Source organism: Boleophthalmus pectinirostris, unplaced genomic scaffold, assembly GCF_026225935.1.
Source record: "Boleophthalmus pectinirostris isolate CB_2022bp ecotype Guang Dong unplaced genomic scaffold, ASM2622593v1 HiC_scaffold_11, whole genome shotgun sequence".
In the NCBI taxonomy this organism is placed as follows: Eukaryota; Metazoa; Chordata; class Actinopteri; order Gobiiformes; family Gobiidae; genus Boleophthalmus; species Boleophthalmus pectinirostris.
In genome coordinates, this window is record NW_026570994.1 from 22,916,465 (window position 1) to 22,931,464 (window position 15,000).

Here is a 15,000-nt window from a genome sequence, read left to right on the forward strand (position 1 = left end):
TAAAAATGTCAAATATTTTAATGCATTTCAAAGATTAACTGGACCGATAAAAGTAATTATTTATGTATAATTTATTCACTTCATGAGCAGACGTGGTTCAGATTTACTCGAGTTTTAATGTTAGTTTTAGGGTTTTATTTGTAAAGGGTGTGTCCGCACAAAAATGTTACGCGTCTATAAAAAGAAACTTTAGATAGAAGCGTGCGGTGAGTTCAGAGGGAGGAGATTTTGACTTAAATGAGTAAGTTTAAAGGACGTTTGTATCCGTATTTACACTTTTAGTCACTTTTAGTCAGTGGGTTTATAATGAGGCCCCTGATCAGAGCGTCCCGCCCTGAACAACGAGCTTCTCTTCTTCTCAAACGAACAGGGATTTTTCCAGATGAGTTCCAGTAAAGCAACGTTCCTTTTCGGTTTCTTTGGCCGTAACTTTCTCACCTTCGGAGGAACGTGCTGGTCTCCGGTGTCCTGGTGTCAGAGCTGCATCACGACACAGTTCGGGTCTAATAAAAAATAAATACAACACAAACAGAGATCATCAGGAGCTCAGAATAACAGCGGTTTGAGAGAAATTGAGCTAAAAACAGGAGATTTATGAGAGTAAACTCAGAGGAAGTGCAGCGGTGAGAGAGCTTCAGGACTGACACGTACTGCTCCACACTCAGGACCATACTAAAAGTTTGTTTTAGGGCAGCAACAATTTTCAGAAAATTAAAATATGAATTAGTTATGATTATGGGTGTGCAAAAATATTGAAACCATATGAAAGGTCTTTTTCTGGTCTTTCAAATAAAATGTATTCAAAATGTTTTCATCACTACCCAAATGCCATAAATTACATGTGAAAATCGGACCATGTTGCATTTTCTTGTTTTTAACAGGACCCTCACACATAACCTATTTCAAATGTTCAACATTTGGTGATTTCTTTCAACAGTCCTAGTACATGTCTTGATTCTCAAAAAAAAAATTAAGGGTCTCCGACACCTACAAGTAGGTTTAAAAAGGGGCTAAAAATGGTACGCTACAGATTTTTTTTTTTTCATTTTTAAGTTCATATAAAATGACAATGAGTTACCAAACTTTCGACAGATGTTATTTGAACACAGAGTAGAGGAGCATAAGTCTACAAAATTTCAGCCTCTATGTGTGATACTTACAGAGATATCGACCTGTGAAAACGGACGAGAAAAAATGATGCAATTTTGGGCCCGAAAATTGGCACATACCCCCCTCACTAAATGAGCTGTAACTTGAAAAGTAATGATCGAAAATCACTAAAACTTAACAGGGTTGGTACATGATAGTAAGTGACTATTTGGTCATTTTTTCTAATTTTTTTGAGATCGAAGTGCGTGGGCCATTTGGTGAAATGGCGTGGAATGACCCAGTGGCACTTTCTTTATTTTGTTACCCTCTAAAATATCGCAATAAGTATCGTAAAGTTGGAAGTACATCGTGAAAATACCGTGTCGAGAATTTAGAATTTATTTATTTGGAGAATAAGCCCCTTGTTTTCGAGGGGGTCCTCACAACAACAAAACACAGATACAGTCGGGCAGACACTAGGATACATAAATTGAAAAAAGCATCAAAACAACAAAATCAACACAACCACAAACACACACTCACACACACTTGACTGTTTGACATATAATTAAAACAAGTTTGAGGAAAAAAAAAAAAAAAAAGCAAAAAAACAACAGAGTTCAAAGATAATCACAACAAGATGAACAACAAAAATTCAACAAAATGATCAAAAACAATGACATGGGTTGTGTAAATATTGAACAAGAGCATCTTTAAACGAAGGGACTGAAGTTAATGCACGAATCGATGAAGGAAGATTGTTCCAATCAGAAGGAGCTTTATATTTAAATGAGTGTTTTCCTGTTTGTTTTTTGACTCTTGGGACGACAAAAAATATCTGATCAGTGTGACGTAAACTGTAAGAGAATCTGCATGGAATTAAATACTGTTTGAGATATTCAGAAAAACTGAGATTAATGCGTTTAAAGATTAATAAAAACAGTGAAGTTGACATGGGGAGGACAGAGTGAGCAGGACAGTTGGTGGAACATTAGTTGGTGGAAGAATTAGTTGTGAGATCATCTTTTTCCTAACAAAAAGGCTAAAACAATTGATGGACTGATAAAGCTATTTTAAGCGGAGAAATTTGAATATTGTTATTAATTCTTTTGGTACACACACATACAAAATACAAACACACAATCCAATAAATGTCGATGTTCACACACACACAAGTACACGATAGTTTTTATACATAGTGGTTTATAAATCCACAGACACTTGGTATAATTGAGGGTCATAGTTCATCTCTAAGTTCCATGAGGTAAAATATGATTTATTTAATTCTGTTTTACTCAAAATATACTGTATATTTTTTGTTATTGTCAAGTCCAGTGCTTAGAAGTTTTATTCCATTTTTCTATGATAACTGTGCCCATTATAGGATGGTTTAATAATATTGTATTTTAATGAATCCCACATGTAAAACTTTAAATCTTTAAACGCTACAAGACACGAAAATGTTCATTAAAACCCACAGAGAAAAAAATGGTTACAAAGGTAAGTAAAATGTAATGCTGATGTCTAATTCACACCAAAATTACATTTAAATACGGCCTTACTTAGCTGCAGTGATATAATGAGCTTAAAAGGAGCGTAAATAAACTATTTTCGTCGTTAAAACGAGCTTCATTCATAAACTGACTCTGCTGCAAAAACGATCAAATATATAATAATTAGCCATTGTTCGTGGAAAACTGAATGATAATTTAATAAAACAAAGTCTCGACTATAAACTAAACATTCACGTGTTTGGATTTTAATAATATAAGACACTTAAATAAAGAAAGAAAAGTTTGTTTACATACGGCTGGTCAGGCGCTTCTTCCGTGCAGCTCAGAACAGGGACTGAGGAGGAACAAAAAACACGCAACAAAGGTTCCGCTTATATATAAGTAAAAAAAAAAAAAAAAAAAAAGTAAAATGAATAAATAAATGAAATAAATAAATAAAAAAGTGGACCAATCTAACAGCAAAGTAATACGCATGTGTCATCAAGATACAAATTAATCATATTTTATTATAAATAAAAATAAATAAAATAAAATAAATAAATAATACATAAATAAAAATAAATAAAAATAAATAATATAAATAAAATAAATAAAAACATTAAAAGTTTAAATAAACAGTCTTTTACCATTTTATTTGCTTGTTATATTTAGGTTAAACAAAATATATATATATATATATATATATATATATATATATATATATATATATATATATATATATGTGGAGAATGACCGAGTCAAGATCCTGTGGGACTTCCAGATACAGACTGACAGAATGGTGATGGCGAACCAACCAGACATAGTGGTGGTGGATAAGAAACAGAGCAGAGCCGTGGTGGTTGACATCGCAATACCAAGCGATGGTAATATCAGGAAAAAGGAACACGAGAAGCTAGAGAAATACCAGGGGCTCAAGGAAGAGCTGGAGAGAGCCTGGAAAGTAAAGGCATCAGTGGTGCCTGTGGTGATCGGACACTCGGGGCTGTAACCCCCAAACTGGAAGAGGCTTCAACAGATACCGGGAAAAACAATGGAACATCTCAGTCCAGAAAAGTGCAGTACTGGGAACAGCAAAGATACTGCGCAGAACTGTCAAGCTCCCAGGCCTCTGGTAGACGACCCGAGCTGAATGAGGGTGAGACCAACCACCGTGGAAGGTGAGAAACACATTTATAAATGTATATATATATATATATATATATATATATATATATATATATATATATATATATATATATATATATATATATATAGTCTTAGCAGCACACTGAATAAAAATGAATAACTAACTAAAAATATGATATTAAATGTATTCTTTATATTTTAAATCTCTATATAATAAATAATTGAAGTCAGAGAACACACAGGGCGTGATTGCAGCACTTAAACACAAAAAGTTTATTATTTTAAGTTTCACGAGTTACAAAATAGACATCTTTTATAGAATAGAATAGCTTTAAATTTATTTTTAGCTTATTTTTTCATTTGCAAGAACAATTACATTCAACACGGACACGGAGGGAGTGGAGACAACCGTTTTAAAGCACGAAAACAGCCTTGGATTCACTTCAGTGCTGAGGAAAGGTGACAGGAGGTAGGGAAGGAGATAGGAGAGGAGATAGGAGACGAAGAGACGAGGAGGAGGAGGAAGGAAAGGAGGGAGGATGAAGCTTAGTCTGGTGTTTTTAAATTCATGCTTGTTTTATTTTGGTAAACTCTGGGGCTTTAGGCGGCGGGTTAAAGGGACGGAACTGTAAACAAGACTCATGTCAAAGCTTCAACCACACGAGTAACACCGGAGAGAGTAGACCTGGTTTAGTCCGGGTTTAGTCCGGGTTTAGTCCTGGTTTAGTCCTGGTTTAGACCTGGTTTAGACCTGGTTTAGATCTCATTTAGTCCTGGTTCAGTCCTGGTTTAGTCCTGGTTTAGTCCTGGTTTAGTCCCAAGTTTACCTCTGACTTAACCCTAGTTTAAATTTTAATAAATTTTTATTGGGGCTTTTATTGTTTGCAGTAGTAGTAGTAGTAGTAAAAGTAGTAGTAGTAATAGTAGTAGTAGTAGTACATTAGTAGCATTTGCAATACTACTAACAAAAGTACTAGCAATAGTAGAAGTTACAGTACTTGCAATAAAACCTGATGTGGTAGAAATAGTAGTGGTAGTAGTAATAACTGTAGTAGTAATAGTAGTAGTAGTAGTAGTAGTAGTAGTAGTAGTAGTGAAAGTAATAGTAGTAATAGTAGTAGTACCCTGGAAGGACTTGCAAAACTAATAACAAAAGTACCAAGAGTAGTAGAAGTTATAGTACTTTCAATAATAGCTGATGTGGTAGAAATAGTAGTAGTAGTAGTAGTGGTAGTAGTAGTACCTTAGTAGCACTTGCAATACTACTCAAAACAGTGCTAACAGTAGTAGTTACAGTACTTGTAATAATAGTCAATGTGGTAGTAGTAATACTAGTAGTAGTACAAGTAGTAGTAGTAGTAGTACCTTAGTAGCACTTACAGTACCACTAACAACGGTACTAGTAGTAGTAGTAGTAGTAGTAATAGTAATAGTTGTAGTAGTAATAGTAGTAGTACCTTAGTAGCACTTGCAAAACTAATAACAACAGTACTGACAGTAGTACAAGTTATAGTACTTGTAATAAGAGTCAAAGTGGTAGTAGAAGTAGTAGTATAAGTAGTAGTAGTAGTAGTACCTTAGTAGCACTTACAGTACCACTAACAACGGTACTAGTAGTAGTAGTAGTACTAGCAGTAATAGTAGTAGTAGTAGTAATAGAAGTAGTAGTAGTAGTAGTAGAAGAGGTAGTAGTAGTACTAGTAGCAGCAGTAGTAGTAGTAGTACCTTAGTAGCACTCGCAAAACTAATTACTAGTATTAGCAGTAGAAGAAGTTATAGTACTTGCAGTAATAGTTGAAGTGGTAGTAGTAGTAATAGTAGTAGTAGTAGTAGTAATACTGGTAGTAGAAGTACTTTAGTAGTTGCAGTAGTAGTAATAATAGTTCTAGCAGTAGTAGAAGACATAAAAGTAGTATTTGAAGAGTAATAGTGTATAATTAGTTTAGTTAGTAGTCAGTAGTACTAGCAGCAGCAGCAATAGGAGTACTAGTAGTAGTGATAGTACTGATAGTAGTAGTAGTAGCAGCAGCAGTAGTAGTAGTATCAGTATCGGTATCAGTAGTAGTAGTAGTAGTAGTAGCTGGATGTTGTCGTCGTGTTTCGTTTTTCAGACTCGTTGTGTTTTTCTGTTTTCACGTTTTAAATGCTCGCTGTTTTGGGGTCGGCCATCTTGTCCGAGCCGTGTTGACGCACAGATGCAGGGGTCACGCGGGGGTCACGCAGGGGTCACGCGGGGGTCACGCCGGGGTCACGCAGGGGTCACGCGGGGGTCACTGAGGAAGAGCTTTCAAAATGGCGTTCACCTCCTCAGCGACGGCCGTCAGAGCGAACTCAAACTGGTCCTGGAAGAACAACAAATACAAAAAGAATAAATAACAAAGAACTGGGATTTTGATGTTCAGTAGCAAAAGATTAAACTGTGAGAAAAACTTCTTGTTACATTTATCTGATTATATTTACTATAATTATTACTTATTATATTATATTATACTTATTATACTAGACCCTGGATTAGATCCCGGTTTAGATCCCGGTTTAGATCCCGGTTTAGATCCCGGTATAGATCCTGGTTTAGACCCTGGTTCTGCCCCTGGTTCTGAACCTAGTTTTAATACCGGTAAAACAGGATCTATACCTGGTTTAGACCTCGGCTTAGACCTCGGTTGAGATCCTTGTTTAGACCCTGGTTTAGATACTGTTTTAGACTGGTATATAAACTGGTTTAGATCCTGGTTTAGACCCTGGTTTAGACCCTGGTCTGGTTTAGACCTGGTTTAGACCCTGGTATATAAACTGGTTTAAATTCTGGTTTAGACCCTGGTTTAGATCCTGATTTACATGCTGGTTTAGACCCTGGTATATAAACTTGTTTAGATCCTGGTTTAGACCTGGTTTAGATCTGGTTTAGACCTGGTTTAGACCCTGTTTTAGACCGTGGTTCTGACCTTGGTGCGGACCATCCCGGGTCTCTGGTCTCGGACGTGTTCCAGCGTCGCAGCGATGTCGATTTCCTTCACACCTGAACAAAAATAACACAAAAACACCTTTAGTCTCACAGAGTTTATAAACCAAGACTCTTCTTCACTGCGTTTGTACTCGGTCTTGTCTCGGTCTCAAGTTTTGATACTCCAAGAGTGATAAAATGGAGACAGATTTATAAAAACATTGATATATAAACAGTATGTGACAAAATAACTGCATAAATAAATGTACAACATGATGGAGATGGTCTTGATTTGGTCTTGATTTGGACTCGATGGGCCGTGGTCTCGGTCTTATCTTGGTCTCAACCTCTAAAAGTCTCGGTCTTATCTCAGTCTCGACTCTTAGAGGTCTTGGTCTTGTCCTGGTCTCGGGACCCTGTGGTCTCGGACTGGTCTTGGTCTCGATTAGTGCGGTCCTGACTACAACAAGAGCTCAGACTGACCTTTGGCCATGCGGTTCAGAACCATGTCGATGAGGATGTAGGTCCCTGTGCGTCCTGTTCCATCACTGACAAACACAAAAACACAGAAAATATAAATATAACAGGCTCAGAAAAAGTGTTTTTATGGTGAAACACTGAGAGACACGACAGAGCTGTTTAAAGCCTGTACAAGTCTGCCCTCTGGTGGTCATCTGAGGTACTACAAAAACACTCACCTGCAGTGAACGATGATGGGGCACGAGCGTCCTCTGTAGCATTTATTCACTTTTCTGAAACAAAAAAAAGGAAAAGTGACGTATAAAGACATAAAGACAGCTCTTTTCACGACTCTCAAAGTTACATCATCATTTATTTATTTATTTATTTATTTATAAGGGAAGAAGCAACATCTCGTTTGTGAGGGCCTCCTAAATACATGAACAAAAACAGAATTTACAGAAAAGAAAAAACAAAATAAAAGACACTAAACAACACACCTACATTTGTAAATTATTGAAAAAATTGAAAAAAATTCTTTTTTTTTATCGTAGGAACATTAAAAAATAGTTGTTCAGTGTGACGTGAATGATCTAAATGATGTTCTAAACGGAATCAGAAAAGTACCGAGAGAACTTTGAGTAATAATATTTAAACACAAATTGTAAAAAGTGTAGTTGGATCTTTTGGATGTAAGAGTGAGACAGTTGAGCAATGAAAACATTTGACATTTACAGAATCCATTTAGAGCATCAATCAAATCATTGTCTCCACATTTACTCATTTACAAAACTCCAAAAAATGCACAAGATTCTTCCTCCATATACACAGTAATAAACAAACCGTACAGATTCAGCTTTATCTGTCATTAAAAAGTGTGTATTGTTCGGTTGTGTGTGTGTATTTCGGCTGTAGGAGTGTGTTGTGTTGTGTTGCAGTACCGGCGGAAGTCCAGCAGGGGGCGCGTGGAGGTGGGGATGCCCTGCGCCGGCCAGCTCAGGAAGTGGAACTGCGTCAGCGTCCGAGTCTCCTGCGTCTGAACATTCTTCAGGTAAAAGCTACGAACCAGGAAGTCGTTACACCAGATGTGCTCCGACACCAGGTTCACCTGAGGAAGACGAGGAAGACGAGAGGGTCAGAAGAGGAAGAGGAGGAAGACGAGAGGGTCAGAAGAGGAAGACGAGAGGGTCAGAAGAGGAAGAGGAGGAAGACGAGAGGGTCAGAAGAGGAAGAGGAGGAAGACGAGAGGGTCAGAAGAGGAAGACGAGGAAGACGAGAGGGTCAGAAGAGGAAGAGGAGGAAGACGAGAGGGTCAGAGGGTCAGAGAGTCAGAGGGTCAGAGGGTCAGAGGGTCAGAGGGTCAGAGGGTCAGAGAGTCAGAGGGTCAGAAGAGGAAGAGGAGGAAGACGAGAGGGTCAGATGGTCAGAGGGTCAGAGGGTCAGAGAGTCAGAGGGTCAGAGGGTCAGAGAGTCAGAGGGTCAGAGGGTCAGAGAGTCAGAGGGTCAGAGAGTCAGAGGGTCAGAGGGTCAGAGGGTCAGAGGGTCAGAGAGTCAGAGAGTCAGAGGGTCAGAGAGTCAGAGAGTCAGAGGGTCAGAAGAGGAAGAGGAGGAGAGAGACGAGAGGGTCAGAGGTCAGAGGGTCAGAGGGTCAGAGAGTCAGAGGGTCAGAGGGTCAGAGGGTCAGAGAGTCAGAGGGTCAGAGGTCAGAGAGTCAGAGGGTCAGAGGGTCAGAGGGTCAGAGGGTCAGAGAGTCAGAGAGTCAGAGGGTCAGAGAGTCAGAGAGTCAGAGGGTCAGAAGAGGAAGACGAGGAAGACGAGAGGGTCAGAAGAGGAAGACGAGGAAGAGGAGGAAGACGAGAGGGTCAGATGGTCAGAGGGTCAGAGGGTCAGAGAGTCAGAGGGTCAGAGAGTCAGAGGGTCAGAGAGTCAGAGGGTCAGAGGGTCAGAGAGTCAGAGAGGTCAGAGAGTCAGAGGGTCAGAGGGTCAGAGAGTCAGAGGGTCAGAGGGTCAGAGGTCAGAGTCAGAGGGTCAGAGGGTCAGAGGGTCAGAGGGTCAGAGGGTCAGAGGGTCAGAGGAGAGGAGGAAGACAGAGGGTCAGAGGGTCAGAGAGTCAGAGAGTCAGAGAGTCAGAGAGTCAGAGGTCAGAGGGTCAGAGGGTCAGAGAGTCAGAGGGTCAGAGAGTCAGAGGGTCAGAGGGTCAGAGGGTCAGAGGGTCAGAGGGTCAGAGAGTCAGAGGGTCAGAGGGTCAGAGGGTCAGAGGGTCAGAGAGTCAGAGGGTCAGAGGGTCAGAGGGTCAGAGGGTCAGAGAGGTCAGAGGGTCAGAGGGTCAGAGAGTCAGAGAGTCAGAGGGTCAGAGGGTCAGAGTCAGTCAGAGGTCAGAGGGTCAGAGGGTCAGAGGGTCAGAGGGTCAGAGAGGTCAGAGGGTCAGAGGGTCAGAGGGTCAGAGGGTCAGAGAGTCAGAGGGTCAGAGGGTCAGAGGGTCAGAGAGTCAGAGGGTCAGAGAGTCAGAGGTCAGAGGGTCAGAGGGTCAGAGGGTCAGAGTCAGAGGGTCAGAGGGTCAGAGAGTCAGAGAGTCAGAGGGTCAGAGGGTCAGAGGTCAGAGAGTCAGAGGTCAGAGGGTCAGAGGGTCAGAGGGTCAGAGGGTCAGAGAGTCAGAGGGTCAGAGGGTCAGAGAGTCAGAGGGTCAGAGAGTCAGAGGGTCAGAGGGTCAGAGAGTCAGAGAGTCAGAGAGTCAGAGAGTCAGAGAGTCAGAGGGTCAGAGAGTCAGAGGGTCAGAGGGTCAGAGAGTCAGAGAGTCAGAGAGTCAGAGGGTCAGAGAGTCAGAGAGGAGTCAGAGAGTCAGAGAGTCAGAGGGTCAGAGGGTCAGAGAGTCAGAGAGTCAGAGGTCAGAGAGTCAGAGGGTCAGAGAGGTCAGAGAGTCAGAGAGTCAGAGAGTCAGAGAGTCAGAGTCAGAGGGTCAGAGAGTCAGAGGGTCAGAGGGTCAGAGGGTCAGAGGTCAGAGGTCAGAGGGTCAGAGGGTCAGAGGGTCAGAGGTCAGAGGGTCAGAGAGTCAGAGGGTCAGAGGGTCAGAGGGTCAGAGGGTCAGAGGTCAGAGTCTTGTACCTCGTAGATGTGGTAGAGGGAGGATCCTTCGTCGGGCCAGTATCGGTCACATTGTTTCTCTCCGTCCTCGACCAGAGCACTGAGCATCACGATGACGGTGCAGCCGTGCTCCCAAACCATCTAAACACACACACACACACACACACACACAAACACACACACACCAGTGAGCACACTGCCACGAAAAACGTCCTCCAAACCTTGTGCGCACCTGCCAGAAGTCGGAGATGGTGTGGGACAGGGGGCCCTGGGTGGCGATGTACGCGGGCATCCGAGGATCATGCTCAATCTGAAAAAACACAACATAAAACAAGGCAAGTTTATTTGTACAGCACAATTCGTACACAAAGTAATTCAAAGTGCTTTACAGAATAAGAAATACATTAAAATCATAATAAAAACTAATCAAAACATAAATAATCATGAAGATTAAAATTAAAAAAGAGAGACATAAATTGGAGAGAAGAGTGCAGAATGAAAACCTTTCAGTTATTTGCACAGTTAAACAGAAATGTTTAGAGTCTGGATTTAAACAGCGTCACAGAAGAGTCTGTCTCACATGTTCAGACTGTTCCAGGTTTTAGCTGCATGAACCTGAAACTCTGACTCCCCTTGTTTAGTCGTGACTCTGGGCACCAGCAGGAGGCGGTCCCTGAGCTCCTCAGAGTGTGAGATGTTCATATGACACTAACATGTCACAGATGGACTTTGGTGCTCGGCCATGGAGACACTTGTACAAACAGAGACGCTTTAAAGTCTCTGAGCCACAGGAGCCAGAGCAGAGACCTGAGACCAGGACACATGTGCTCGTACTTCCTAGTTCGAGTCAGGACCCGAGCTGCAGCGTTCTGGATGTTGTGGATGTTGTGGATGTTCTGGATGTTGTGGATGTTGTGGATGTTGTGGATGTTCTGGATGTTGTGGATGTTGTGGATGTTGTGGATGTTGTGGATGTTCTGGATGTTCTGGATGTTCTGCAGCGTCTCACAGCTCGTTTGGAGAGACCAGTGAGCAGAACATTACAGTATCTAACCTACTGGAGACAAACGCATGGATAAGTTTCTCCAAGTCTGATTTAGACACTAAACCTTTGATTTTTGCTCTGTTTTTCAGATGGTAAAAGGCTGCAGAACACAGTTTCATATTTGTATCAGAGAAATTAGTGTTTCTATTTCTTACGTATTGAAACAGCATGATGCCAGGACTAAAGAAATAGCAGGACGATAGTGGAGCTGGTTATGTAGATCAGGACTTACGATGGGGCTGGCGTTGATGTAGTCGGAGCGTGAAGGGTTAATCTCGGCTTTGAGCTTCACTCGGGCGTGGTCGTCTGCAGAGAGAAACACAACAAATATGAAAGAAATACACAGGAAAATCTGGGTTTGTTTTTGTGGTAAACATTATGAGTCAGGCCTGAGAGTCGGGGAGCGGCTCGTCTAATTGTCAGTTCTTACTTCCACAGAAATGTTATCGCTTTGACAGGAAATTTTCACAGTATGAGACAAGATTATAGAAACAGGAAATTGAATAAATAAAAGATAGAAGCATGTTTAATACTGAGTCATTAAGACACACAGTATTAAACTGTTAATATATAGAACTGCTGTATAACTTTATATATTAATAGTTTAATCGTATCCTGTTTCGTATCATACAGGGTTTAATGTTTATAGTGTGACATTATTTTACTGCTGTCTGACTCGTCGTCCTGTAATATGAACTACACGACTTCATTTATCTCTTCTGTACGGGGCAGGGAGTGTAGACGGAGCTGATACTCACAGGGCAGGGAGTCGGGGCAGCGGTTCTTCTTGGCGTTGGCGTCGCTCTGAGCCGTTGCCATGGCGCTGGGCTCAGCCTGGTACGAGCACAGCGCCTGCCACTCCTGCAGGAGGCGGTCCTTGTTCCTCAGGTGGTCCTCCATGTAAGCCTACAGGAGAAAACACAGCACCTGTCAGATAAACAGCACCTGGGAGAACACAGCACCTGTCAGATGTCGGACTGAAAACAACAAGTTAAAGTTAAATTAATGATTCAAAAAAATGTAAAACATTTGAAGCTCATGACAACAAAAAATCTAAATGTTGTTGTTGCTCTTCTAAATCTCCCCACAGTGACTGGTGCTGGTACTTTGCGCTCAGAGTGTTACGGGCGTCTCACCAGGATCATGTGACCCGTGCTGATGTCCATGTTGGCCTGCGCCGGCTCCTCGCACCAGGAGGGGGTGCTGCTGTGGGAGCTGGGACTGGCCTGAGCTCCTTCACTGAACTGAGACGAGACGCTGCTCACTCTGGAGTCGGCCCCGCCCGCCGCGCCGCCATAAGCTCCGCCCACGGCGCCTCCGTAAGCTCCTCCCACAGCTCCTCCGTAAGCCCCGCCTACTGCTCCTCCGCCGGCCCCGCCTCCTCCTCCGCCGGCTCCGCCCACTGCGCCCAAAGCCGCCGCCTCCAGACGACCGAACGCTCCTTTGGACGCCATGTGCTGACGACACAGGTCCTGTCAGTCAATGCACCGTCAGTACTAGTACTAGTACTAAAGTACTATAAATACTAACTATCAATGCACCCTCAGTAATTGTACTATTACTATTACTCTTCCTAAAGTACTTTAAATACTATCAATGCACCGTCAGTAGTAGTACTAAATTACTAGTCTATTGCTAGTCTATGATATTAAACCTAAATGATCCTGAAGTTTTTATTTTACCATTTTTGTCTGTAAATACATTTCTATTTCGCATGTAAAACTCTTGCTCCTAGAACTGCCACCCTTGATGAGCTTCATTTGACTGGAGGCAAACACCGTGACGTTTTACTAAGTTCACTTCTTTATACAGTTCTGATGATGTTTACACCCAAGTATTTACTGTCCCTCCTGACTCTGCTCCTGTCTGCCCCTGTCTGCCCCTGTCTGCTCCTGTCTACTCCTGTCTGCTCCTGTCTGCCCCTGTCTGCTCCTGTCTGCTCTGTCTGCTCCTACTGCTCCTGTCTGCTCCTGTCTGCTCCTGCTCCTGTCTGCTCTGCTCTGTCTGCTCTGTCTGCTCCTGTCTGCTCTCCTACTGCTCCTGTCTGCCTGTCTGCTCCTGTCTGCTCCTGCTCCTGTCTGCTCCTGTCTGCTCTGTCTGCTCTACCTGCTCCTGTCTGCTCCTGTCTGCTCCTGTCTGCTCCTGTCTGCTCCTGCTCCTGCTCCTGTCTGCTCCTGTCTGCCCCTGTCTGCTCCTGCCTGCTCCTGTCTGCTCCTGCTCTGCTGCTCTGTCTGCCCTGTCTGCTCCTACCTGCTCCTGTCTGCTCCTGTCTGCTCCTACTGCTCCTGCTGCTCCTGTCTGCTCCTGTCTGCTCCTGTCTGCTCCTGTCTGCTCCTGTCTGCTCCTGTCTGCTCCTGCTCCTGTCTGCTCCTGCTCCTGCTCTCCTGTCTGCTCCTGTCTGCTCCTACCTGCTCTGCTGCCTGCCTGCTCCTGCCTGCTCCTGTCTGCTGTCTGCTCCTGTCTGCTCCTGTCTGCCCTACCTGCCCTGTCTGCTCCTGTCTGCTCCTGTCTGCTCCTGTCTGCCCCTGTCTGCCCTGTCTACCCTGTCTGCCCCTGTCTGCTCCTGTCTACTCCTGTCTGCTCCTGTCTGCTCCTACTGCTCTGTCTCTCTGTCTGCTCCTGTCTGCTCCTGTCTGCTCCTGTCTGCCTGCTCCTACCTGCTCCTGCTCCTACCTGCTCCTGTCTGCTCCTGTCTGCTGTCTGCTCCTACTGCTCCTGTCTGCTCCTGTCTGCTCCTGTCTGCTCCTGTCTGCTGCTCTGTCTGCTCCTGTCTGCTCCTGCTGCTCCTGTCTGCTCCTGTCTGCTCCTGTCTGTTCCTGTCTGCTCCTGCCTGCTCCTGTCTGCACCTGTCTGCACCTGTCTCTTACCTGGTACTCCTGGTGGGTGAAGGTGCCCGCCTCAGGCCCTAAGCCCAGTTTTTTGGCTGCCAGGCGGTGGGCGTGGTGGCGGAGGCAGGCGATGGTCATGGCGGCCACCAGGACGCTGCCCACGATCGCCATGGCGACCAGCGTGGCGAAGGCCCAGCGCGACCGCGGCTGCACCGGCGTCGCCAATGGTAACGCCTTCCCAACATGCACCTGGGGAGGGAGAGACATTTCAACAAACTTGTCGAGGAACCTGATTTTCACCGCACAGACGGAGGAAGTAGAAACTGAAATGTGTGTGAAGCGTCAGCGCCTTCGGCAAACGCCTCATGTCCAGATGTTTTCATTTGCATTTAGAACGAAAACAAAACCTACTCATTTACAAAAAACAGGGCTACGGTTTGTTTAAAAATGTAATAATTGTCACAAACTGAGGCAAATTATTAGAGGCAAATTCACTTGTCTCCATGGAGTTATTTTTTTGTCTGTATTTGAGATTCCTTTATCACGTGAATAAATATTAAGCTCAAAATTAACCTTTGACCTTATTTGTCACTTCCTGTTCTCTGCTTTTGTATCATGAGACAAAAATAAGTTTTCATGCAAAGACAAAAGGGAGAAATAGTGCGTGTTTTGTTTGTGATTTAGTTCATAAATATATTTTATTTTCAAATCCAACGTCTTGCCTCCTTTTTTGTTGTGGCCTTTGTATTGAATTATACTTCAGTGATCTTTAAATTGAAAGTATTGTGTGTATTTATTCGTACTGTACACACTAAACTACAAAATCACTTGTGTCCAACTGTTTCTCTGTGTAAATGTCGCCGCACCATCCTCATCAGAATTAAACACGAAATCCAAAACTTTTCTAGATCATTT

At 43.1% G+C, this 15,000-nt stretch overlaps 2 protein-coding genes across 2 annotated transcripts in view; both read right to left on the reverse strand.

The window, feature by feature from the left end:
* nhej1 (nonhomologous end-joining factor 1) overlaps positions 1–2,955 on the reverse strand; it is a 14,679-nt gene extending 11,724 nt beyond the window's left edge. Inside the window, exons 1-2 of the mRNA XM_020931196.2 lie at positions 2,898–2,955; positions 439–503 (exon numbers count right to left, since the gene is read on the reverse strand). The gene's annotated coding sequence lies outside the window, so the exon portion shown is untranslated. The remainder of the gene's footprint in view (positions 1–438; positions 504–2,897) is intronic.
* A 2,982-nt stretch (positions 2,956–5,937) lies between these two features.
* LOC110166002 (receptor-type tyrosine-protein phosphatase-like N) overlaps positions 5,938–15,000 on the reverse strand; it is a 27,919-nt gene continuing 18,856 nt past the window's right edge. Inside the window, exons 10-20 of the mRNA XM_055163811.1 lie at positions 14,125–14,334; positions 12,394–12,729; positions 12,016–12,163; positions 11,490–11,563; positions 10,445–10,522; positions 10,234–10,353; positions 8,073–8,239; positions 7,371–7,424; positions 7,156–7,220; positions 6,674–6,747; positions 5,938–6,070 (exon numbers count right to left, since the gene is read on the reverse strand). Coding sequence (XP_055019786.1) covers positions 5,999–6,070; positions 6,674–6,747; positions 7,156–7,220; positions 7,371–7,424; positions 8,073–8,239; positions 10,234–10,353; positions 10,445–10,522; positions 11,490–11,563; positions 12,016–12,163; positions 12,394–12,729; positions 14,125–14,334 — 1,398 coding nt within the window. The 3' untranslated portion in view covers positions 5,938–5,998. The remainder of the gene's footprint in view (positions 6,071–6,673; positions 6,748–7,155; positions 7,221–7,370; positions 7,425–8,072; positions 8,240–10,233; positions 10,354–10,444; positions 10,523–11,489; positions 11,564–12,015; positions 12,164–12,393; positions 12,730–14,124; positions 14,335–15,000) is intronic.